The sequence below is a fragment of the Tenrec ecaudatus genome, chromosome 11 (assembly GCF_050624435.1).
Source record: "Tenrec ecaudatus isolate mTenEca1 chromosome 11, mTenEca1.hap1, whole genome shotgun sequence".
Taxonomy (NCBI): domain Eukaryota; kingdom Metazoa; phylum Chordata; class Mammalia; order Afrosoricida; family Tenrecidae; genus Tenrec; species Tenrec ecaudatus.
This window is the reverse complement of record NC_134540.1, coordinates 83,647,286-83,671,694: the sequence shown is the minus strand read 5'-3', so window position 1 is coordinate 83,671,694 and position 24,409 is coordinate 83,647,286. Positions and strand designations below refer to the sequence as shown.

Sequence of the window (24,409 nt, the reverse complement as noted above, 5' to 3'; positions counted from 1 at the left end):
ACGTATCATTTCAAGAAAAGGTATCCTACGTAAAAGTTAACTTCTAACTATACAGGAGGTGCAAGACTGTAGAAGAGCACTTTGGTTAGGTCTCTAGCTTCTGTGGCTCTACCCATTCATAAAAGCGTCTCTGCACAAGTGAGCACACAAACAGCTAAGATTACCAAATATATTTCAAATCTTAAAAAACTTAAAAATAAAAATCTAAGTTATGGTCCCTTTATTCAAAAGGTTAAATATATCCATGCAGGAAGTCCAAATATCTTAAAAGGAATTAAAATAAAATTGCATATATCATATTCTTCAATAGATTGAGGTGGTCTATTGCTTTTAACAAGATTAGTATTCCACTTTTAATACAAAGGTCAGGAGTACATAAACACAGGTACACCTGAAATACACCAGTGTTTAAACTTTTATTTCACACCATGCAAGGTCAATTATAACACATTAAAAAATGACAACAGCTATAAGCTGCAATTTTACATTTATACATTGGAAGCGTCCATTTTCAAAAGCTGAACATAATTGCCAAATTGTCTGTGACAGCTAAGCTTCAATTTAACTGCTGATACAGATAAAGTTGACTATGAAAAACAATGATTTTTATATCTGTCCACATTCTGAGATACAAATTCTTCGACTAACCAACCCTGTGGGAGAACCAAATGATTCCATCTTTTTCACAGTATCCATGCCGTCCTTAACAAACCCAAATACTACATGTTTAAAGTCCAGATGTTCTGCTTTTTTCAGTGTTATGAAAAATTGAGAATTATTGGTGTCCCGGCCCTGGTTGGCCATTGACAGTAATCCAGGAACAGTGTGTTTCACATTAAAATTTTCATCTTCAAAGTTATCTCCGTAAATGGACCGTCCTCCCGTTCCATCATGTTTGGTAATATCTCCACCCTGGGGGAGAAAAAAAAAATCCAATTTAGGATTCCTGAATAAAACACACAGAACTCATGACTATAGGATAATTGTGAAAACCTAACTTTCTTAAGAATGCAGTTTGATGGTGAAGACAAATGGGTGCATAAGCAAAAGTGGTGAAGATAGCAGATGGTGCCCCGCTATCAAAAGTTATAGCATCTGGGGTCTTTAAGGTTTGAAAGTAAACAAGCAGCCATCTAGCTCAGAAGCAACAAAGCCCACATGGAAGCAGCACACCAGCCTGTGGAATCAAGAAGTGTCAAAGGGATCAGGTATCAGGCATCGAAGAACAAAAAATCAAATCTTGTGAATGAGGGGGAGTGCAGATTGGGGACCCGAGACCCAGCTGTCAGTAAATGGACATGCCCTTATGGAAGGGCCGTGGGGAGGAGAGGAGCCAGTCAGGGTGTGGTGTGGCAACATTGAAAACATACAACTTTCCTCTATTTCCTAAATGCTTTCTCCTCGCCCTCCACTATCATGATCCCAATCTACCTTACAAGTCTGGCTAAACCAAAGGATGTACACTGGTACAGATAGGAACTGGAAACACAGGGAATCCAGGACAGATGATCCCTTCAGGACCAGTGTTGAGAGTGGCAATACCGGGAGGATGGCAGGAGGGTGGGGGTAGAGAGAGAACAAATTATAAGGATCTACATGTAACCTCCTCCCTGGGGGGTGGACAACAGAAAAGTGGGTGAAGGGCGTGGGTAAGATATGATAAAATAATAATAATTTATAAATTATCAGAGGTTCACGAGGGACGGGGGAGCGGGGAGAGGGAGGGGAAAAAATGAAGAGCTGATACCAAGGGCTCAAGTGGGTGTTTTGAGAATGATAGGGTGACAAATGTGCAAATGTGCTCGACACCATGGATGTACGTATGGATTGTGATAAGAGTTGTACGAGCCCCCAATAAAAAGATTACCAAAAAAAAGAACGTAGTTAGAAAACTAAGTAGTACCCAATTTTTTAAAAAGATCACATGAAGAAGTTCTTTGCCTACCCTAATTCCTATCGGGTTCCAAGGTCATAAATATAAACCAAGTTAAATTCAAACTTTTGGGAGGTGGAGAAGATGAACTGAAAGAAATGTTGCAAAAACTACAGGATGAGGGCAAAAGGAAAAACTCAAAATTTCCCCCAAACATGTGTGGTGAATTCGTCTAGCCTTCGGCTGTAATATGCAGTAATACTTACTTGGCAAATAAAATCTGGAATTATTCTGTGGAAAATGGAATTCTTGAAACCAAAGCCCTTCTCTCCAGTGCACAGAGCTCTGAAGTTCTCAGCAGTGTGAGGAACAATGTTTGAAAATAACTCCATGGTTATACGTCCTAGAGATTCATCATCTACACAAACATCAAAATACACCACAGGATTTGTTTCCTTGGATAATTCTGCTGTAAGTGATGCTTGTTCTGTCTGATTCAATAAATTCTGTTGACATTCTTCAAATTTTTTCTTAAAACAATCAGCCATTTCTTTAGTTTTAAATCTCACTGCAAGCTGTTCCACTTTTGCTTCTCCATCTATTGAAGGAAAAAAGAATTCAATAACCTTACTGCGAACTGTAACTTACAAGATTGTGTGTTCACTGTGAGTGATTTTTAAAAATCCCCAAAGTTAAAAATAGGATCCCAATGTAGAAACTTACCAGCATAATCTGAAGCAGTCCAAACTAACGCATTATTTGAAACATTTAAAGGTTTTAACTCCATTGTTTTTGTAATGACGTGATTTGCGCATACTTTAAAGACCTGGTCTCGCCTCATTAGGATCCGATAATAATTCTTCATTGTGTGCCAAAGGATCTTTAGATCTCCAACACCTCGCTCTTTCCACTGCACGACGTCTCGATCCCACCGATACAGTTTGGCTCTCTCTTTGAACAAAATTTCTTCATCTTCTTCTCCAGATTTTACTTCTACCTATAATAGCAAAGGAAATGATCCATGCATAACCTGTTTATTAACACACTCCAAAAATACATATTCTGTAGGCTTTATTTTTTTAAATTGAGAATCAAATTAATAAATTTGAACTTTAGTATCAAGATAATTGGTAATATCCCAGAGCTCAGAATACATCTGATTTTCAGGAATTACTGAAGACCTAATTGGTCATTATATATCATTTCCCTTTACATGCTGTTCTTCCACTTTTGGAAATTAAACGCTGTTTTTAAAGACTGGCTTCAAACATTCCTTGTTTTTAAGTGAAATATTAACTTACTGATTGTGGTTCAAAATCTACAAAGTAATTGCTTACAGCAAAATTCTTGTACAGAAAATACAGCTGTTACATTTTATTGGAAGTATTTTGGAAAATACAAGACATTTGTCTTCTTAGGCCCCCAGAATTATCCTATGAAAACAAACCTGATATTCTAACAATGCTTGAAAGAATTTTGTTAGTTCTAGACAATAATGTGAATAGAACTTATAAGAAATGGGTATGCGTGAGCTTCAAAAATTTATAGAGTATGTATTTCCCCCACCCCCGCAAGTTTTTAGAAGCCTTCTCATATATGTAAACTTTTAAAAAGACTTATTTTTACAAGGGCATGCTTTTAATGAACATCTAGTTTACATTACAAATTATGAACACTCACAAAGAAATGAGCCCTAATAATTAAGCTTGTGTTTTAAACTTAAATGAGAAATTAGTTATTAAGATTTTCCTTTAGTAATATTTACCTCTGGTAATGACACTATTGGTTCAAAATGGATATCTTCATTGTGAACTACTTCTTCATCACTACCGTCATCTTCACCACCTTTATTGGTTGACTGTGCACCAAACACTGCTGCTCCAGTATTTGCCCACTGGAAATTTTTATCTAATAAATAAATTAGTACATTTAAATAAAGGCATCACTTTTTATAAGCTTTTTGTTCTTTCTGTGTTTGTCAATGCATGGAATTTCTATCAATGTGATAAAAATGTTTTCAGTGAAAATGTTTAAAACTATAATATTCTACAAGTTTGCTTCATTTAATGAATACAGTACATTTACACATTTCTTACTATTTGACCTTGATACAAAGATGAGACTTTTTGAACTTGTTCACTAAAAGGCACGATGCCTAAAAGCATTGGAAATGTAGCTGAACAGTTAATTTCCTGAAATTTTTTTATCACATTGAGAAAACTGAACACAAAATGCCCACAAAGAGGCCAGATTTGCAAGTTCCAGATTTGCCAGAGCAGCCCAAGCACATTTCAATTTCTCAACCTCAACTGCTTCCTGGGATAACAAGCAGCATGGCTTACAGTAAACTTGAGAAAGTGATTATGGTGTACAAATAAATGTTAAAAATAATAACAAAAAAGAAGCCCTCCCTTAGTAAAACAATATAATACAGAAAAGGGGTAGAATTTCCAAATTTGATAAAGCATTGTGAAAAACGAGTGTTTCTTACCACTGTGCTTGAGCCTCTAAATACATAATTATTGATGTCTATCTTCTTGGTCTTACCTTTAGAGCCAAAAGCAAAATCCCCGGAACTACTGGAAGCCAGGTCTGCGAATGACAGCCCTGTGCTGCGTCCAAACACAATTGGAACAGCTTTGCTTTCCACTGGCAAAAGAAATCAACGACTTAATATTGATGTTTAAAACATCACAATTTCACTCAGAACCCAAGGAGTATGGGCGTAGAACCGTGTACAGTTTCCTCAGGAGCAAAAAAATACGACAAAGAACTTTGAGCTAATACGTATCTAATTTTGATCTCCTGAGGTATTAAGCTTACGGGAGCTATTCGCAAATACAGGAAAAATCGTAACCAAAAAAAATATATTTTTGAAGACATGTTAAAGAAGTAATTGTGTTGATGAAATGTACAACTTTCCTCTAGTTCTTAAATGCTTCCTTCCCCCGACCATCATGATCCCAATTCTTCCTTACAAATCCGGCTGGACCAGAAGATGTACACTGGTACAGACAGGAACTGGAAACACAGGGAATCCAGGACAGATGAGCCACTCGTGGTGAGAGTGGGGATACCGGGAGGGTGGAGCAAAGGTAGGAGAGAAAGGGGGAACTGATTACAGGATCTACATATAACCTACTCTCTGGGGGACGGACAAGAGAAAAGTGGGTGATGGGAGATGTTGGAGAGTGTAAGATATGACAATATAATAGTAATTTAGAAATTATCAAGGGTTCGTGAAGGAGGGGGGAGCAGGAAGGGAGGAGAAAAATGAGGAGCTGATACCAAGGGCTCAAGAAGAAAGCAAATGTTTTAAGAATGATGATGGCAACATTGTGCTTACACAATGGATGAGTGTATAGACTGTGATAAGCATTGGTACAAGCCCCCAATAAAATGATTTAAAAATAAGAAGTAACAGTGTTAAGCCAGATGACCAAGCTACACAGTTTCTGCTTTAATAAGGTCTCCTATAACCTAGAAAGAAGCTGTGGTGGTATGGTCAAGCGCCTGCTTGCTATCCACCCACCAGCTCTCTCAGACAAAAGTGAGACTGTCTGCTTCTCTCCGGATTGACACAGGTTGTCCTCTCTCCTATAGGGCTGTGATGTGGCAGAGCTGACTCCAGAGCAATGGGTTGTAATATAAAAGGAAGGATTTCAGGAAAACTATGCAATTTCAGTTATCCATCATAACAACATTTGTCTTCCCTATTAAACTGACAAAAATCAAATGTCTCTTCTATAGGAGGTAGGGTAGCAAATCATCAGGAGCTTTGGGGTCTGAATATTAATTCTGCCAACGGGATGCAGCAGGATTCATGAAAGTTCTATGCCTTCCTTCTCCTCTTAAGAAAATGCATGACGACTGAGGTCAGACTTTTCTCTCCTACCGTATTTTGAAAGGAACCCTGGTGGCATAGTAGTTATGAGGGGGACAGCTAAGCGCAAGTCAGGTGTCTTGAAACCAGCAGCAGCTGCGGCACTGGAGAAAGGCAGGCTTCCTACTCCATCATTAGAGTTATGGGCTTGAGAACCCACAGGGTAGTGGGACCCTATCTGAAAGGATCACCATGGGCAGGAATGGACTTGATGGCAGTGGATTTGGTTTGGGTTTATAAAAATATTGGTAAAGTTTTTACCTACTTCTGAATAATTTTGGTAATATAGTCAGTATACATGCACATTGTGTGCTGCTGAGTTGGCGCCAACTTGGCGCCAGAGCAGGACTGCCCCACAGGGTTCCGTAGGCTCTCATCTTTGTGGGAGCAGACTGCCAGGACTTTTCCCCCACAAAGCCCCTGGTAGTTTTGCACAAAGTACTGTGTCACCAGGGTGCCAGAACTCATGTACAAAGCAAGAAAACTGAAGGAGACTCCCAGATACTAACTGAGATATAAAAGAGAGAAAGCATCATAAGTGAAAATGAAAAAGATATCTATGTAGCACCATAAGCAACTGGTAAACCTACTACACATTTACTTCATGTATATGTATAATATTTTAAGTATGTTTGAGTGATGATACAACTCAGATCATATTCCAATGAAAATATTATTACGAAGAAATTCCCACAATTGACCTTTATGATCGGATGGGATAGACCATCACCATAATGCTTTGTCTTTCCCTGTATCCACAACTCTTAATGATACAAATAGATGTTTATTATCTTTGTGAGCAAGCCAGTAGGAGTTTCTGGTAATTATTAATAATTTAAAATCCTTTAAAAAGTTGTGTTAAGAAATTTTTTAGATCTACCTTTGAATGTGTACCTTCTCTAGCAAATAGGTTGTATTTATGAAAATGCATGCCTACAAGGCTTATGTAAACAGGTATCAAGATTTACCTTGGCTTGTAGAATCTGTTTCATTCTCATTCTTTGTAGACAGATCTACAGGTTTGTCCTCGGTTCTCGAAGAAATCGGTGCTGAAGTAACACATTTGACCTGAGAATCTGCTTCTTCAGAGTTACAGAAAGATGGATGGGACACTTTCATCTCATCTGTACATATCCTCTCAGACGGAGTAGTAACTCTCATTCGCTCACTGTGTGATTTCTGCAAAGCAGAAACCACAAATTACTATGCTATCAAATGCTGATTTCCAAAAAGTACCATATACCTCGTTTAAAAGGAAATAAGAGGACTTTTGTTTACAGGCAAGAGAGAGTAACCCCAGTCTACTCTACCCCAAGTCCCCATTAAATACCTGAGCTGAAACCAATGAATCCACTATTAGAAAGCTCTGAAAGAAGGATAGAAGAAAACTGCCTAAAGATCTCAGCACTGAAGCAATCTGGTGCTAGAGAACGCCCAAAGACAGAGGCATGAGGACTGGTGTAATAGCAAAATGACTCAATCGCTCAAATGATCAAAAAATTACTTCAATGAATATTCCATACAGTACAACAAAAACACTTTTGAAATGCATGGAGAGTTTTCTACAACGAAATAAGGGTATTTTTTAAAGGAAGAACAAAATAACAATTTTACTGCTAGCAATTCTAGAATCAGCTAAACTCAGTCATGAGTCAATGCTATCTCCTAGAGACCTGGTAAGCCAGAGTGAAACTGCTCCAGGGAGTCACTGAGAGAGTAACTCTTTCTGGGAATAGAAAGCTTCGTCTTTTCCCCTTGGAGTGGTTGATAGTTTCAAACTGCTGACCTTACACTCAGCAGGCTCAACGTGAAACCAATGAACTAATTAGTACCTTTCTTAGTATCGTAAGAGGTATTCTTTTTTTGAAGTTGAGAAAGATTTTATTGAGCTGTAAGAGGTATTCTTAAGACAATTTTCATAGTCTACACTGCTTCCTATCCCCCCCAAAATCTAATACACATAAAGGAAGAGCCCTGAGTGTCCAGTTTCTGTAACAAGATTCTATCTTGCCTGGGCATGTTGGTTGATCCCTGAATCTAATCTATTTGAAATCCATGAAGAGCAAGAGCCCTGAGAGTGTTGTGGGCTTGGGTTGCTAACCACACAATTTAGTCTCTGAAACCCGAGGGAGCAGGTTGTGTGCTAAAAGGTTGCCAGGAGTCAGAATCAACTTCATGGCACCCTGTGACTATTCTGAAGTTTACAGCGTCCACAAAGACCATTACAGAAGAAAACAATGGCGGTATTCTTACTTGGGTTTCCTGAACTTTTTGAAGCTCTGACTGAAAGTCTTCCCCGGGCCCATTGTCCTCCTCAGTATCACTGCATATCCCACAAAAAAAAGTAGGTGGAAGTTTTAATGTATCTGCTTTTGCTTTTTCTTCAAGTGTTGGTTTCTTTTCCCAAACAATAACACATTCTTTGTTGGTATCTGAAAAATAAAGACAACACACATAAAAGAAAGTTAAGAGAAAAGTAGATGTCCAAACACTCCAAAAAAAAAAAATCCTCAAAGTAATCTAATTGCAGGTCCGGTTAAGAAAAGCTGTAAATGTAAATGAGGAACAAGGACCATCAGAAGAATGGTTTTCAGCTCATTTTAAACATCCAAAGGTTATTACCTAAGTAAATTTGTGACGTACAGAAATTATCAGATCAAACCCCTCTCCTTTTTTTAAACTTTTACTTTAAGCTTAATTTACTCTCAAGTCGTAAATCTCTGCCCCTTTAGTTAATTCCAGGATGTGTTTTCTTCAGTGCAATCTCCTCCTCTGGTTTAGGAGTAATTTGTTCCTTTTTCCTAATCATTTCAATTTGTTGGAGCTCATGTGTGGGTTAGTCCTGGCCTGAGTTGACATTGCATCTCGGGGGACATTGTGCTCAGTGACCAGATGTGCTCAGTGACCAGAGAATCCACATGTAAACCGTTCAATTCAGCATCACTTTCGGCTTTTTGAAACACACGCAGCAAACATTCAGGGTCCTTCTGGCCCACCAATCCCACTGTTTGGCCTGGGCACACCTACCAACCCCACCATTTGAACATCCACATGGCACACTGCTTCTACAAAGTGAAAGTTTTCAAAGACTTGATGGCCCAGGTAGTTTCACAACTATTCTTAAATGGACCAAAAGACTTGAGCCTCTCAGTATGCATGCTTTTGAGGTTATTTAAGTGAAGTAAGCAGTTAATCATTTTGGCAGATCACTGCAGCTACTTTGGGAAGAACCAAAAAAAAACAAGCTCCTTTTAAGGTTAAGTAGATTTTGTGTTTACAACCGCTTGTTTGGCATATACCCACCTATCATACAATTCAATAATTCAGTCACATTAAGAAGAGTTGTATGTGATGAACCTATGGGACAGCATGTACAGTAAGTGTTGGGGGGAGGGCGCACACAATAGCAGTGGGGGTAGTAAAAAGGAGCTCTCTAGATTTACCTAGCTTAGATTTCATATATAGAAACAAAAAACACCCCAACAGTATTAAGTAGATTTTAAATACCCGCATGCATACACAAATTGTCATGTAAGCTTAACATACCTAATTGATGTTTCTTTGAGTCATCCAAATACAGTTTCCCATTCAGTTTCTTCACAGCTGCTTCAAAATCTTCATCTTAAAAGTACAAAGTTTATGTGAAATTTCTGAGATTTTTGTAAGCATTTGGAGATCCCTAGTCAGAAACCTCAGAATTATTCCCAACTTCACCCTTTCCCTCACTTCTCACATCCAAACAGCAACTCATTTTGCCAGTACGACATGCCTTTCACAGCCCTGGAAGCCCCGGGGGAAGGTCGACTCTGAGTTGGAAATGAGCCCATGGCACAGTGACTGCTTCTTCCAATGTTAGAGCTGAATTTAGGTTTTCCTCTTGTTTGGGCTGTTCCAGCATTAGGGGATGGCTGGTCTTATCATCCTGCTCAACACCACCACGTGATACTTCCAGATCTTAATAATGTAAACTCCTCTGCTTTAAACATCGACACAGCATACCATGTTTTCCATAATCTCAAACGGTTGTATGGCTCTGAGAAATTATGACTGCTTTCAGCTCTCCTAAAACACCTGCTTGTACTTTGAACATTTTATCAGGTGAGACCAGTCTCTAGAAAAGGGCATCGTGCTTGGTAAAGTACAGGGGGCATGGATCTAGTGAAGGGCATGGGATGACAGTCGACTGGTTGGGTTAACTGTTGCTGCAAAGAAAATATAACAACTGTGAGGCTGAGGCAGGACCAGGAGGCGTTCTGTTCAGTCAGAACTGACTTAACGGCACCTAACAACATTACCCTCAATCACGAAAATTAGCAAGTGACCAGAGTGCTTTAAAAGTAACAAAATATTTACCATCATCTTCTTCCTCACTGACATAATCTGGTTTATTCTTGTAACAGAAGAAAGTTGAAGGCAGCTTCAGTTTGCTGGCGAGGGCTTTCTGCGCAGGGGTTGGAGTTAGCTCATACACAATGAGAACGTCATCATCTGAAGGAGACCCTCCTGGTGGCTCCTTCTCTTTTTCTACGACCAGAGTCAAAAGGTGATAAAAGATGAAGCTTTATGTAAGTATTAGCATGACTATTCTCACTGGAAATAAGAAATTATGGAACTGATCTCCCAATTAAAATAGCATGATAAAAAACAGATATACACTTATATTGGACAGAGGTCTACAGAAATTAAAATTTGCAGCCTTACTGAGTGTCCTACCAAAAAACCTTAGTAAACACAGGCTCTATTTAAAACCAGTAACCCCCTGTTTTAAGCTAGTAATCATTGAAAATAACTAGTCTGTCCATAATTAAAACAATACTAAAGTACTATGCTGTCATAATCACTTTTGGCATGCTACACAAGAATTTAGCAAAATACCCATGCATTTGCAACAGCTGAAAAGGCTTACATCAAAAGCAACAATTCGTGTAACATGAAACTAATCAGAAGCCAACCTGGATTAGTTCTTACAAAGTTGCAACCAACTAGGATTTTGCATTCAGTTTTTCCTATTTCCAAGCATGGTATTAAATATTTACATAAAAACTAGTATCCTGTGGGTAAACAAAACTCTTAAGACTCTAAGATAACTGCTATGGTTTAAATCCAACTTAAAAAACAATTCTATATACAATCTGATCTATAAAGAATTTTCTGGCCAAAGAACTTAATAGTGTACACAAGTCACAAAGCACAGCATGTACAAAGAGGGGCGACAAATTCTCTAGAGCAGTGGTTTTGAGCCTTCCTAATGTCGCAACCCTGTAATATGTAGTTCATCATGCTATGGTGACACCCCCAAATGTAAAATTATTTTCGTTGCTGTTTCATAACTGTAATTTTGCTACTGTTATGAATCATAATGTAAATATCTTATAGGCAGGATGTATTTTCATTGTTACAAATTGAACATAATTAAAACCTAGTGATTAATCACAAAATATAATACGTAATTATATATTGTGAAAGATTCTAATGACAAATAAGTGAAATTTTGTCTTGAAGCATGGTGTAGCATGGGTAACAGTCTTCACACCAGGTACTCCTATGTGGGCGTGTCTGCATGTGGGAAGACCCGCCTAGAGAGGGATTGGAGAAGTGGTGTCTCAGTTCCTAAGACCGTCAGATATCTGTGTTTTCCAATGGTCCTAGGCGACCCCTGTGAAGGGGTCGTGACCCACAGGTTGAGAACTGCTGCTCTAGAGCTATGCTTTCCAATATGATAGCATCTAGCCATAAATGTGGCTAGCCCAAACTGAGTTATGTTACAGTTTCAAATATACACTCGATTTTGAAGGCCTAAAGCTTGAAAAAAAAAATTTTAAGCAAAATCTCATTAGTAATCTTTCAAATCGATTACATGCCGAAATGGTATTTGGGATGTCATAGATTAAAATAGGAATATAATCTTATCCTTTTCCCTTTTTTAAATGGCAACTGGAAATTTTAGAATTACATGGTTCACATTATATTCTTATTGGGGATAGTACTACTCTAGGGAACGAGAGCCCTTTCTTAACATCTTCCAAGCAGACTTCACGCCTCTTCCTTTATCAATTCCTAGCCTGCACCAATAAAAGAACATTTTAAGATACAGATTCTTGTTCCAGAATTCTGCCATTGGTTAGAAATGACAACATGGAGCAAATTAGATAGCTTCTAGGGGCCTCAATTTCCTCCTATTGACACTCTTCATCTCTAAGGTTCCTTGAGACTATTATATTCTTTGTCTTTGTAACAGAATAGTCTCTATTCTATTGAGAGATGGTGGTGAATTCAGGCTTGGGGCCTGGGATTCTAATCGGGGCTCCACAGTGAATGGTGCAAGGGTATTCCCACATTTCTGTGATGTCCAGACTTTTCATTCACACTTTGGGAAGATTGCATCCTTAAAACAAAACAATATGTTAAAAACCGCTTTTGCTAGTAAAAGGAGCCTTGCTGTCACAATGGTTAAGCACTCACATGCTAACCAAAAGGTCACCTATCAAACCCACCAGGGGGCAGTTTCCACAAAGGTTAAGTGCCAAAGAAAACAAAAACAAAAAAACCTCACTGCCATTGAGTTGATGCTGACTCACAACAACCCTAAAACACAGGGTAGAATGGTCCCTATGAGTTTCTGAAAGGGTAATTCTATAGAAGTAGGAAGCCCAGTCTTTTTCTCCCATGGAGCCTCTGGTGGTTTCAAACTGCTGACCATGTGGTTCGATTACAGATTACTCACGGGCCATTACAAAGATGCTGCCCTGTCTTTGGGTAGAAAGGAGAAAGATGAGGCAGTTGGCCTCTATGAAGCGTAAGAGCCTTAGAAACCCCACGGGCAATTGTCCCTTGTCCAATACAAAAGGGTCCGAGGTAACTATCTACTTAATGTAACGGGTTTGGGGTTTTGGTAGCTAAAATTATGCTTGGTATACTTTAAAGTGGAAGCTCCCATATACCACACATTGTATCACTGTACTTGTTTAACATATAATATAGTTAAGACGTTCAAGATATGAACCTAATAGTGATTTCTCATTTTTGTAATCTTGCTCTTAGATCTCCTCTCGATCCCACTTCCTATTCCTTCACTCCAGGACCAACACTAACTGCAATTTTATAGCTGATCTGTGCCACATGTATACAAAATGCCAAGTATATACTGGCATTTAAATTTAAAACTTAAGTCTGTTAAAATTTGAGTCTATTTTAAAATACAGTGTTTTTCTAAACTATGCACAAGGAAAAGCCCTTCATAGAAACTGTCATTACAAGATTGTATGCACACGGCAGTCCATCATCACGTGTTTAGGCACTGGCAAACATTAGTGGCAGAAGACAAAAGTTAGGTAAAAATGTCTGCTTAAGAAAAAGTAAAAGTAATACAACAAAGAACTACAAATCAGCAAAAGGTGAGGACCAACTTGATCTCACTCAAATCAATAGTCTGATAATGAGAAAAATTACATCCGAGTAAGAAAAAGCCAGCATTAAAAGATGTTATGCTAACAGACAAAGGTATTTGGCTTAAACCGGCATTCTCTAACATGCATGTTACAGGCTAAGACAGCCAGCGGACTTTCCTAAAGACTACCAGTTGCTGGGAAAACAGGTGTCATCTCATACGGAGTATGCTAGCTCTATACCTTTGCTCTCAAGCTGTGAGGATGGGGCGCAGGTCCAAAAAGCCATTGGATTAGATTTAAAAAGGCTAAAATTAAATCCTAGAAAATAAAGAGCATTTGATTTTTGAACATTTTCATAAACAAACTGAATATGAATATATGTAAAAAGTGCCTTAAATTTATACTAATTTCTTGCCTCATCTACTCAATTATACTGGTGGTTTCATTCTTTGCTCCCTTTAATAAAAGCAAGACGTAAACAAAATTTGAGTATTCGGCTCCCATGTTCTTTGAATGACAAAGAAGGAAAATGAAGAATGAATGAATGAATGAAATATGCTATTGACGCTCACCAGTCCATGAGTCAGAATGCTTTCAAACTGTATAGGTTAACCCTCTGCCTAAGAACAATAAATGTCTTGCAGCTGTGAAATCTCCTAGATAGCACTGTTGCCACCTAAACACTCAGAGGCAAACTTACTGTGGGAGGGAAAAATTCTGTTCAAATATTTTTGGGTATTCACAAAATACAAAAACATTGCTTAGGCCCAATTTTAACACTAACGACTGAGCACTTACCCTTCTCTGGTGTTTTAAATGTGTAGTTAGCTGCAGACTCGTCCTTTGGAGAGGACGCGAAGAGACTCCTGGCTTTGCGATCCGAAGACTGCTTGTTATCAGAGTTCTCTGACAGCTCACATCTGTTAGATTCCACTTCTCTTTCAGATCCACTTTGGACTACCGAAGTGGCTTCACGGCTGTTATTTTTCAAAGGTGCATTAAAACTAAATCCAAACAAAGACCCAGTGGCTGAACTGTTGCCAAAAGCAAATGGTTTGGATTTTTCACTACTAAAAATGCTTTTGACAGACTCTGACCCAAAGACAAACTTTGGAGGAGAAACAACGGCTTTTGTGGTGGTTTCAAATGTGCTAGGTACTTCTCCGACCTCTGAAGGCGCATCTGCTGTATCCTCGCCTTGAATTAAATCCGTCCTGTCTCTCGTGGTTTCTTCTAACACAGCTACAGCAATTTTGCCACAAGGTGACTCTCTGGGAGTATTGGAACAGGAAACAAGAGGTGTTATCAAAGAATCCTTTTCTTGAGAGAGTTTTGCTTCATCAAAAATTTTCTTAAATGAGTCTGCAACCTCTTGTAGTTTAAAGCGAACAGCTAGGTGTTCTATTTTCCTTTCTCCATCTGCAAAATCACACGCAGTCCACACCCACACTCTTTCTGTCCCTTTCATAGTTTGTAAAGTCATGTCTGGAGTTATTCTGTGATTTGCACAAAGTTTTAATACCTGGTCTCTTCTCATCACTATGCGAACGTGCTTGTTTTCGTAATTCTGTAAAATCTTGATGTCGCCAATGCCCCTTTCTTTCCACTGGCCAACATCTTTGTCATACCGGTAGAGTTTTGCTCTGTGGCTAAAAACGACCTGTTCGTTTTCCTCTCCACTGGACACTTCGACGAGATCAGGTAGAGGCACAACGGGCTCAAAGTACTGCCCATCTCTTTCTTCTTCTTGAGTGACATCGGACTCCTCATCAGTACCAACGGAAGTCCCGCTCTGATTTAACCTGGCAGGAGACTTAGATGGGCTCAAGGCAGATTTGAAACTAAAGTTAAATCCTGTTGTTGACTCACCAAATCGGAAGAGGTTTTTTCTCACAGGGCTACTTGCCAATGGAGACGCATGCACTGAGCTACTCACACTGTCATCCAAAGTATCTTCTCGCAAATCATAGTTATCCCACTCTAATGTAGGCCCCGTGTTTTCAGAATTTGGCTTACTTGTGTCTGAAACATTGGCAGCACTTGAGCCTGGACTCGTACTCTCTTCGTCGGCGACTTTTGTCTGTTCATTGGTCAAAACGGTTTTGAAATCTTTCAGTCCACTCTTCATTTCTTCAGCTCTCTGTATTAGCTTGGCAGCTCGGCCCGTGTCAACAAGTTTATGGGGGGTTTGAAGCGGTATGTCTAGTAAAAGTCTCTGGCATTCTTCAAATTTCTGCTTGAATTCTTCAGCTAGCTCCGGTGTTTTAAATTTTGCCGCTAGTTGTTCTAGCTTGGCGTCACCATCAGAAAAATCGCTAGCTAACCACATCCATGCTCTATCAGATCCAGAGAGCGGCTTCAGGTTCATTGTAGTGGTGATCCAATGATTAGCACACACTTTTAGCACTTGTTCTCTTCGCATCAGCATCCTCAGTTTGCCATTTACTTCATTTTTGAGAATTTTTAGGTTCCCTAAGCCCCTTTCTTTCCACTGACTTATCTCAGCATCAAATCTAAATAATTTCACCCGCTGTGAGTAAAGAACTTTCTCATCTTCCTCCCCAGTTACAAGTTCTACTTTTTCAGGCATTTGAACTACTGGTTCGAAATGGATGTCATCGTTGTCTTCAGTCTTATAGGCATCATCATCTTTTTCAAGATCAGCCGATGTGGTTTTATCAACCTTTTTACCACTCTGTGAGGAAAATAATTTTTCTCCAGCACCAGAAAATCCCTTAAAATTAGGGTCTTTTTGGCCAAATTTAAATCCTTCCCCTGAAGTCGATTTTGCAAGATCTGCAAAGGTAAAAGTGCTACTGGTCTGACCAAAAGTCAAACCACCTCCATTCTTCTGGCCACAGGCCTCCTGGGCCTGCAAACCAGTGTCCCTTTCAATGGGCTTCTCGTTGTCACTCCTCTCTTGGTTGCCTGGCTCCTGAATGCCAAATTTAAATCCATCAGCAGACACAGGGATGGAAAATTTAAATCCTCCTTTTGTTGACTTGGATTCGGCATTAGAACTCTGAAATGTAAATGAAGGCACACTTTCTTGATCCACATGTCCAAATTTAAAACCTTGCTCAGAACTTCCGAATTTAAAGCCTTTTCCTAAAAAGTCTGTTTTAAATCCTGTGCCCATCTGACTTCCAGACGAGTCCCTTAACGTAGATTTGGGGCCCACGGTAAAAACTGAAGAAGTTTCTGCATCAGGTGGCTTATTGTCACAAGCTACACATTTTAAAGAAGAATTCTCATTCCGTACCAAGCATACACTGCAGTCCCACTGTCCTTCCTTCTTGGTGAACATTCCTTCAAACCCACTCTTTGGAGCTTTGCTAATCTCTGAAGAGGCAGGGGCTGAAACAGCAGAACTAGGCAGGCTCTGTTCACTTGGATTCTGACAAGCAATACATTTGGTAGCACTTGCTTCATTGCGTACCAAGCACACGCTGCAGTCCCACTGTCCTTCCTTCTTGGTAAATATGCCCTCAAATCCACTCTTTGGAGCTTTGTTTGTCTCTGAAGTGGCAAACTTAAAAGAGGAAGGTGCTGGCACAGCAGCAGTAAATGGATGCTGTTGACCTGGACTCTGACAAGAAACACATTTTGTATGACTTGCTTCGTTTCGTACAAAGCATTCACTGCAGTCCCACTGTCCTTCCTTCTTAGCAAACATGTCTTCAAATCCACTCTTCGGAGTCTTGCTTGTTGTCTCTGAAGTACTAAACTTAAAAGAGGCAGGCGCTGGAGCGTAAGCAGGCTGACTCTGCTTTCTTGGGTGCTGACAAGCATCACATTTTGTAGAACTGCCGTCATTGAGTTTAAAACACGCACTGCAATCCCACTCTCCTTCCTTAGTAGAAAAACTTACTAATCTGAAATCACTGCTAACGGATTTAGGAAGATCTCCCTGACCAAATTTAAAGGAAGATGGCTGGACAAAGGAAGATCCACTTTTGCCGGCCGACTGCGAACTCTGGCATGTGCTACACCTAGACGCAGTAGGTTCGTTCCTGGCTGAACAGGTACTACAATCCCAGGGACCTTCTTTTTTGGGGGTCCTCATTGCAAATCTATCCTGAATATTTTCTAGGCCAATTTGAAAAGTGGGAGCAGTTTCAACCAATGGTGGGCCAGAGAGTTCTTTATTACTTGGTTTCAGATTTTGGCACGATACACATTTCTTAGCAGTTGCAGCATTCTTTAGTGAGCAGCTATTACAATGCCACCAAGAACCTTCTTTCTTTGCAAACTGAAATTCAAAATTCAAACTGCCGGCATCAGGTTTGCAAATGTCCTTATTGTCGCGACTCAGGGGCTCTTTTACAATTCTGAGTGTCTGGTTTGTTGGCGTGGCTACATTTTGTCCTGCGGCTTTTAAAATGTTCTGGGCCTCTTCAAACTTGCACTTAAAAAGGGCTGCTTCCTCAGGAGTTTTGAATCTTATAGCAAGCTGTTCTGGTTTCGGGGACTCGTCTGCATAATCAAGAGCGTGCCATACGAAGGATCTGTCTGAGCCGGCGTTTGGCGTCAGTCTCATCTCGGGGCTTATATAATGGTTCGCACAGATCTTCAAAACCTGCTCTCGTCTCATCAGAAGACGAATTTTACCAGATGTTTTATGCCTCAGGATCTTCACATTGCCGATGCCCCGTTCCTTCCATTCTTTGGATTCTGCATCAAAACGGAATAATTTTGCACGATTACAAAAGAATTCTTCCTCATCTTCCTCACCAGTTTTCACTTCAATTTTATCAGGAAGAGGTACCACCGGCTCAAAGTGAGGGCCATCATCATCTTCATCCCCTTGAGCACTGCTTCCATCGGGTTCATGATTCTTGTGTGCCAACTCTGGAGCTGGCGTTCCAAACACAGATTTCCCTGAACCATGGAAAGTAAACATATCATCGCTTCGGCGAAAACCAGAATTTATTTGCTGAGTTGACCCAGTGTTTTCTGTAAATGAAATTCCAGACACAGTTTTGTTTCCAAAACTGAAAGTATTCCGAGGTCCAATGGTTTGACCAGGTGTAGGTTTGGGTCCACTATAGCCATCTCCTTGCAATGGCTTCTCTGAAGTCAGAAGCCCCAAAAGGCTTTCCCTGTTATGATAAGCTGCAGAAGGGGGCTGAGTCACACCCTGAGGTGAGGAAAACGTGAAGTCACCGTCATTTGATTTGAAATTTGAGTTAAATTTAAAAGGAGCTGGTTGCGATGCATGTGCTGGTGTTGTCAGAGATTGCCTTATTCCTTCACCTGAAACAGGCTGAACAAAATTAGATTTCCCAAACTCAATAACCTTAGATTCTGAAGATCTTGAAGCATGAGCTGAAGCTGGAGGTTTTGTGAAATAACCTGGTTCTGGCAAAGGCGGATTTGTGCTTGTCTGAGGAACACTGTAATTAAAGTAATCGTCACTCCTGGGTGATAAAATTCCTGTTGCAGGAGACTCAAATCGCAGGGGAGGACCATAGATCTCTTGAGAAAACATACAAGCGGATGAGTTTTGTACTGGTGGTGTGTGCATCTGTTGTGAATAAGCATAAATATGCTGCTGGGGCGGAAGTCTATTGAGACCATAAACTGGACCCTGCAAGAAAAAAAAGTTAACATGTTTGTAGGCCATTCAAAAAATGATCACTAGACACAATTTCTCAGAAACCTCAAACATAAGAATCATTAGCTAAAGACGGTACAAGCAGGGCTTATAACACATCACTTCAAGAAAGCAATGTTACCTACAAAGACAATTGAAGCTTGAACTCCTTCATGCCATAAACTGAAAATTGCCCTAAATGTACCATCTGCAAAAATAAATCAAAAGAACACATATCTTCTTTATTCCTAAAAAATGCATCAAATAATGTTAACAATAATGGCAGTGTTGATGAAGGTGAACAATTGCTAAATATTTACTAATATGGCAACTGGTTCATTTTAATACCACCCAATGAATAAAGATATTGTCATACATATGAGGCAACTGACGTACAGGGATTAAGAAACTTGCCCAAGGTCATGATAAGTAGAAAATCTGGGTTTAAAGGCACCAAAGTCCTCACTACTGTTTTAATATTTGTTCTCCATCAATAGTTTTTAAGTCACGTTTCGAGCCATTAGCTACTTACTTACTTACCCAGTGGCTGAGCAGACTAAAATATTCTAGACCCATTTTCTGCCAAAACAGAATGATGAAGGGTCTAGCCAACACCTCACATTAAAAATAATCCTAAATATTCACACTTAACACAAAAATAAATTGACTAAGTACCACTTCTATATCTAAAAATAATTTTAAAATATGTATTCTTAAGGAATAGTACTAATAAAGTCTTTCTCCTATAATTTCTCTGAAGGAAGCCTCAATAATTGAAAATTTGATACAGGTGATTCTCACTATTCATGGATTCCATATTTGCAAACTCACCTATCGTGCAATGTTATGGGTAATCCCCACAAACAATAGTTACGGCGTTTACAGCCACAGGCAGACACACACAGAGCACCAAAAATGGGTCGTCCAATATACATGTTTCCAGCTGAGGTTGAGCACGGAAACACTATGCTTTCAGCCCACATACTATAAAGCAACGTTTTGCAAGCTATTTAATGCCCCATTTTTTTTTTATGCTCTGAGGCTGGTGATTTCATTGATCAAAGTGGCCCCCAAGCAAAGCAGCAAGGTGCTCGCTACAATTCCTAAGCACAAGACAGCTGTGCTGTTGCCTCAGAGAGAAAATGTTAGCTATGCTTCACTCAGTCATGATTCACAAGGCTGTTAATCAATTAGCATTCGATGTTTAATATGGTGTCTTTAAAATGTACGCATAACAAAAGATCACGTATTGAGTAACTGATAAAAATGTTATGACCAGAGGCGCACAGGAACATAATAACCCCCTTGTATATTTTCTACAAGCCATGGTTCAATATTTTGCTAAGTAAGTATTCTAGGACACTTTACAGACCACTACCATGAATTATGAGAACCAACTGTATTTATTCACATATAAAGTATTCCTTTGTTACCTTTGTGGGAGTAACATTAGCTGCTGGTCTGAGAAGATACTGGGAATTATATGCTGGAGACTGACTATAATACACTGATGGACCAGTAGTTGCAACTAAAACAAAAACACAAACACAAAAACACAGTTAAAAAGTCTATACTACAAGACCATCTAAATAGGCAAGAACTGTAAATACAAACACAATAGTAGTCAAAAGAATACTACGTAGGTTCACAAATTTTTGCACATCAAAATATATCATAAAGAAAATTAAGATTAAAACCATCGGGGGGAGGGGATACACTAATTAGGACAAATGAAGAATAAGAGTAGCATTCAGGTGGCGAAAAAGGACAGGTACCTCACAAGCAGTAAAAAGAGAGGCCAGGAAGTCAGCGATTGGTCCATTCTAAAGAGGATTTTGTGGGTGAAATCACAGTCATATTCTACATTTGAAAATTAGACTGCCAGCCAAAGGAAGTGAGGGAACCAAAAGGCTTATTATAAATCACAAAGGGTATGTTTTTTAAATGAGCCCTGAAAATCCGATGAATGTGAATGTTTTGTATAGACTCAAACTCAACGGGTGATTTTCAGGTCAAAATAACTTTACGAATTCATGGGAAGGTTCTCCCAAGTAACACAAAATATAATTCTTGGTTTATTAAAGGGGAACGTGGGGAGATCATAACTGACAACTATGTGACTTCACCTGCTTTGCTGAAACAAAATTAAAAACAAAATAGAAGATGCTCAGATGGAAAAGCTACCCACAGTCATTTGCTTTCACCTGCTTTAAAAGTTGTGGCAGAAAATCAAATAAGCAAAAAACCTTAGAAGTGAATGAATAGAAAATTACAACCTCAAAGACATCACAGAATTTATTCTAGAGAGCACTGGATAAAGACCAGGAAAAGTCTCACACATCTATCTATCTTTTCCACGATGGCATTATTAAAAAAAGCAAAAACTGCAAAAGCCCAAGTTTAAACTGGGAAAGTGAATGGGACTGCCAAGTGAAGATTCTTTCTTTTCTCCCCATCGTATTTTTTTATTTAAAGATTATTTTATTGGGGCTCTTATTGCTTTTATAATAATCCACACAGAAGATCATTCTTTTGAAAAGACAGGAGGAGAAAAGCGCAGAGTGCAGGATGGACTGAATAACTAGAACCAAGAGCGCTCTATTTCAACATTCAATTTCTGACTAGAGAACACAACTAACAGTAATTCAAAGAAAAAAATTTAATTAAAGATTATACAGTACTAAGCAAAACTGTTGTTTTCATCCAACAGATTCAAACTCTTGACAATTCCATGAACATAATAATAAGCAAATGAAACGGAAACATGAATACCACTTTGTCCTTAGTACCTGGTGCAGGTTTATTGGTAAGCCAATAGATGCTGACACTGTCGTGAAGGGACCAGACACTTTTGGTAAAAATGCAACTGATTATTCTTGCTGAAAATTTCCCAGCACAACTGAATAAAATTTTTAAATACCCTAGAATTCGAGTAATGCAACCACAGAACTATTTACAGGAGCAAAAACTTGAAATGACGTTTGAAAAAAAAGAATTTGGAGCTGATACAAAGGGCTCAAGTAGAAAGCAAGTATTCTGAGGAGGACGTGTGCAACAAATGTACAAATGTGCTTGACATAATGGACGTATGTGTGGATTGTGATGAGTGGTACGATCCCCCAATAAAATGATTTTTAAATAAAATTTGCGATACTTCCACATGAAGGAATACCATGTATTTATTAGAAGTACTTCTGAAGAATATTTAATAGGAAAATGCTCAGTAAAGTGTTTATTTTAGAAATAAGTTAAATAACCTACACACAATATAACAAGCACATTTAAGAATATTAATATTTTTAAAATAATAAAAAAATAAAGGAAATGTTCCCAAATGTCAGTGAAACTGTACATGATAGAAAAGTAGTTAGGGTTATTGGTTTTTTTTTAAAGTAGTTTTTTTCCCCATTTTTTTTACATTGTTTCTTATTTTCAGATGTTTCCTACATTAATCTTTGATTTGAAACTACATTATTTTTAAAAGACAAAGCCTATCTTAGTATATTTTTACATTCTTGGTATGTTATGGCGATGGTGTTATTTCCTGTTATCGTCAAGATGTCAACAAAATAATTCCCCATAGGCTTAGAAGCTCTTAATGAAGACATCTCTTAGTAGATAAATTAACATTTTTCACATTGTAAGGAATAATTCTATCCCCGTCTCAGCTTCTCAGAGATGTGCATGAAGTTATCTTTAACTCAGACAAAACTTACTTGTTCTTGCCCATATTTATAAAATTATCAGTAATAATACCAAGTAATGCTTTTACATTTGCAGAAACAGAAACTGAAATTTATGAACAAATATAAAGACAAGGTGACTTCTTAGATCGCTTAATTAAAACTTGGAGACATGTAGTAAATTTTACTTACATCAGGGACTACTCTCATAGCAACGTACCTGTTAGTGGAGCTGCATGAAACGTTTGTGATCCTTGATATCCATCAGGCACTGAGTCTGCTCCATAATTCTCTGTGGGCCAACGATGAGGGGATGCTGAGCTACTGCTATTTAGTTTCAATGCCTGCATTTCTTTCTATCGGGAAAAAAGACAACATTTTATGCACTTTATTATCTCATGCCAAAAATATGGTTTGGGCCATCTTAAATTTATGTACTTGATAATACTTTTGAATAGATTCTATTTTCCAATGTGATCTGGTTTTAATAACTGATTTAATAACTATGGCTGATTTTAATAGCATGATCCTCGGTTTATTAAAAACTCAATTATCTGTGGCCATTCTTCCATTTTTTAATACCACCATCTAATTCAGCAATTCTGAACCTGTAGGTCCGTGACCCCTTTGGGGGTGGAACAACCCTTTCACAGAGGTCACCCGATTCATAACAGTAGCAACATGACAGTTATGAAGTAGGAATGAAAATCATTCTATGGTTGGGGGGGCATCACGACATGAGAAACTGTGTGAAAGGGTCGTGGCATTAGGAAGGTTGAGAACCATTGATATAATTCATTCTCTCTGTAACTCCAACCTATTGTTACTGGATAACTTCTTCCATGTAATTCATCCCTTTCTACACTTGCCTGGATTAATGTTTCTTAACTTCAGCTCTTACCAAGACATTCCCTTGCTCAAAACAAACCCTCTGACACTGACTTGATGCCGACTCAGTTACCCTAGGGTTCTCAAAACTGTAAATCTCTATAGAAGCAGGCAGACGGCCTTAACGTTCTCCCATAAAGTGACTGGAAGGTTCTGAACTGCCGACCTTGCAGTTAACAGCTCACCAAAACCACAGTGCCACCACAAATTTAACTTTCTCTGACACTCACAGTCCTTAGCAGTATCAGCTTAAACAGCCTTCAGGTTTTTCCTTTTATAATCCTTCTATGCTACTTACACCGCTTAGACAAAGAAGAACTGCCAATGGAGTTTCCAAAGCTACAAATCTTTAAGAAAGCAGACCGCCACATCTTTAGTAGAATGGCTGGTGGGGTTGAACTACCAACCTTTGAAATAGCAGCCAAGCACTGTGCCACAAGGTACTACTATTAGACATTACAAATTACCTCCCTATCCTAGAATCATCACTTTCCATTTAGCAATGTTTGAGGTAATTATAATTACCGGTAATCTTTCAAAATGAATGTTTTCAAATGCTAACTCTAACCAAAATGGTGAAAGAAAAACAAGTAATATTTCCTTGGAATTACAAATATATATTCTAAGCGCAATTTACTAATTCCTATTCATATTGTTAGATAAATAATATTAACGCACCTCTTAAGAAGAGAGTGGGGTGAGGTCGGACGTGACTAAGAAATTATATCATTTAATTCAAACCAGGCAGGTCTCATTCCAAAAATGTTTCTAGACCACCACCAGGTTGTGTAGATAAAACGGTTGACACAGAACATTCTAGTGTTGCTGGGGAGCCTGGTGGCCTACTGGATTAGTCTGGGGCTGCTAATTGCAAGGTCCCTTCTCAGGAAACAGCGGGGGCTTTCTACTCCTGTAAAGAGTTATAGTCTCTCAAGCCCTCTAAGGCAGCTCTACCTTGTCCTCTTGGGTAGCTATGAGATAGCTCTGATTCAGTGGCAATGAATTTTTAGTTTTGAGTGTAGCTATTTGGGTAGCTGCTTCCTCGGCTACTATATAAAGACATAAACGGTAACACACAGCAACCCCTGAGAACCTACA

At 38.9% G+C, this 24,409-nt stretch overlaps 1 protein-coding gene across 1 annotated transcript in view; it reads right to left on the bottom strand.

The window, feature by feature from the left end:
• Window positions 1–397: 397 nt before the first annotated feature.
• Window positions 398–24,409, bottom strand: part of LOC142461420 (E3 SUMO-protein ligase RanBP2-like) — a 61,882-nt gene continuing 37,870 nt past the window's right edge. Inside the window, exons 18-29 of the mRNA XM_075563361.1 lie at window positions 22,644–22,779; window positions 20,174–20,268; window positions 13,943–18,734; window positions 10,110–10,280; window positions 9,303–9,377; window positions 8,010–8,188; window positions 6,725–6,935; window positions 4,421–4,522; window positions 3,639–3,781; window positions 2,597–2,870; window positions 2,140–2,471; window positions 398–912 (exon numbers count right to left, since the gene is read on the bottom strand). Coding sequence (XP_075419476.1) covers window positions 607–912; window positions 2,140–2,471; window positions 2,597–2,870; window positions 3,639–3,781; window positions 4,421–4,522; window positions 6,725–6,935; window positions 8,010–8,188; window positions 9,303–9,377; window positions 10,110–10,280; window positions 13,943–18,734; window positions 20,174–20,268; window positions 22,644–22,779 — 6,816 coding nt within the window. The 3' untranslated portion in view covers window positions 398–606. The remainder of the gene's footprint in view (window positions 913–2,139; window positions 2,472–2,596; window positions 2,871–3,638; window positions 3,782–4,420; window positions 4,523–6,724; window positions 6,936–8,009; window positions 8,189–9,302; window positions 9,378–10,109; window positions 10,281–13,942; window positions 18,735–20,173; window positions 20,269–22,643; window positions 22,780–24,409) is intronic.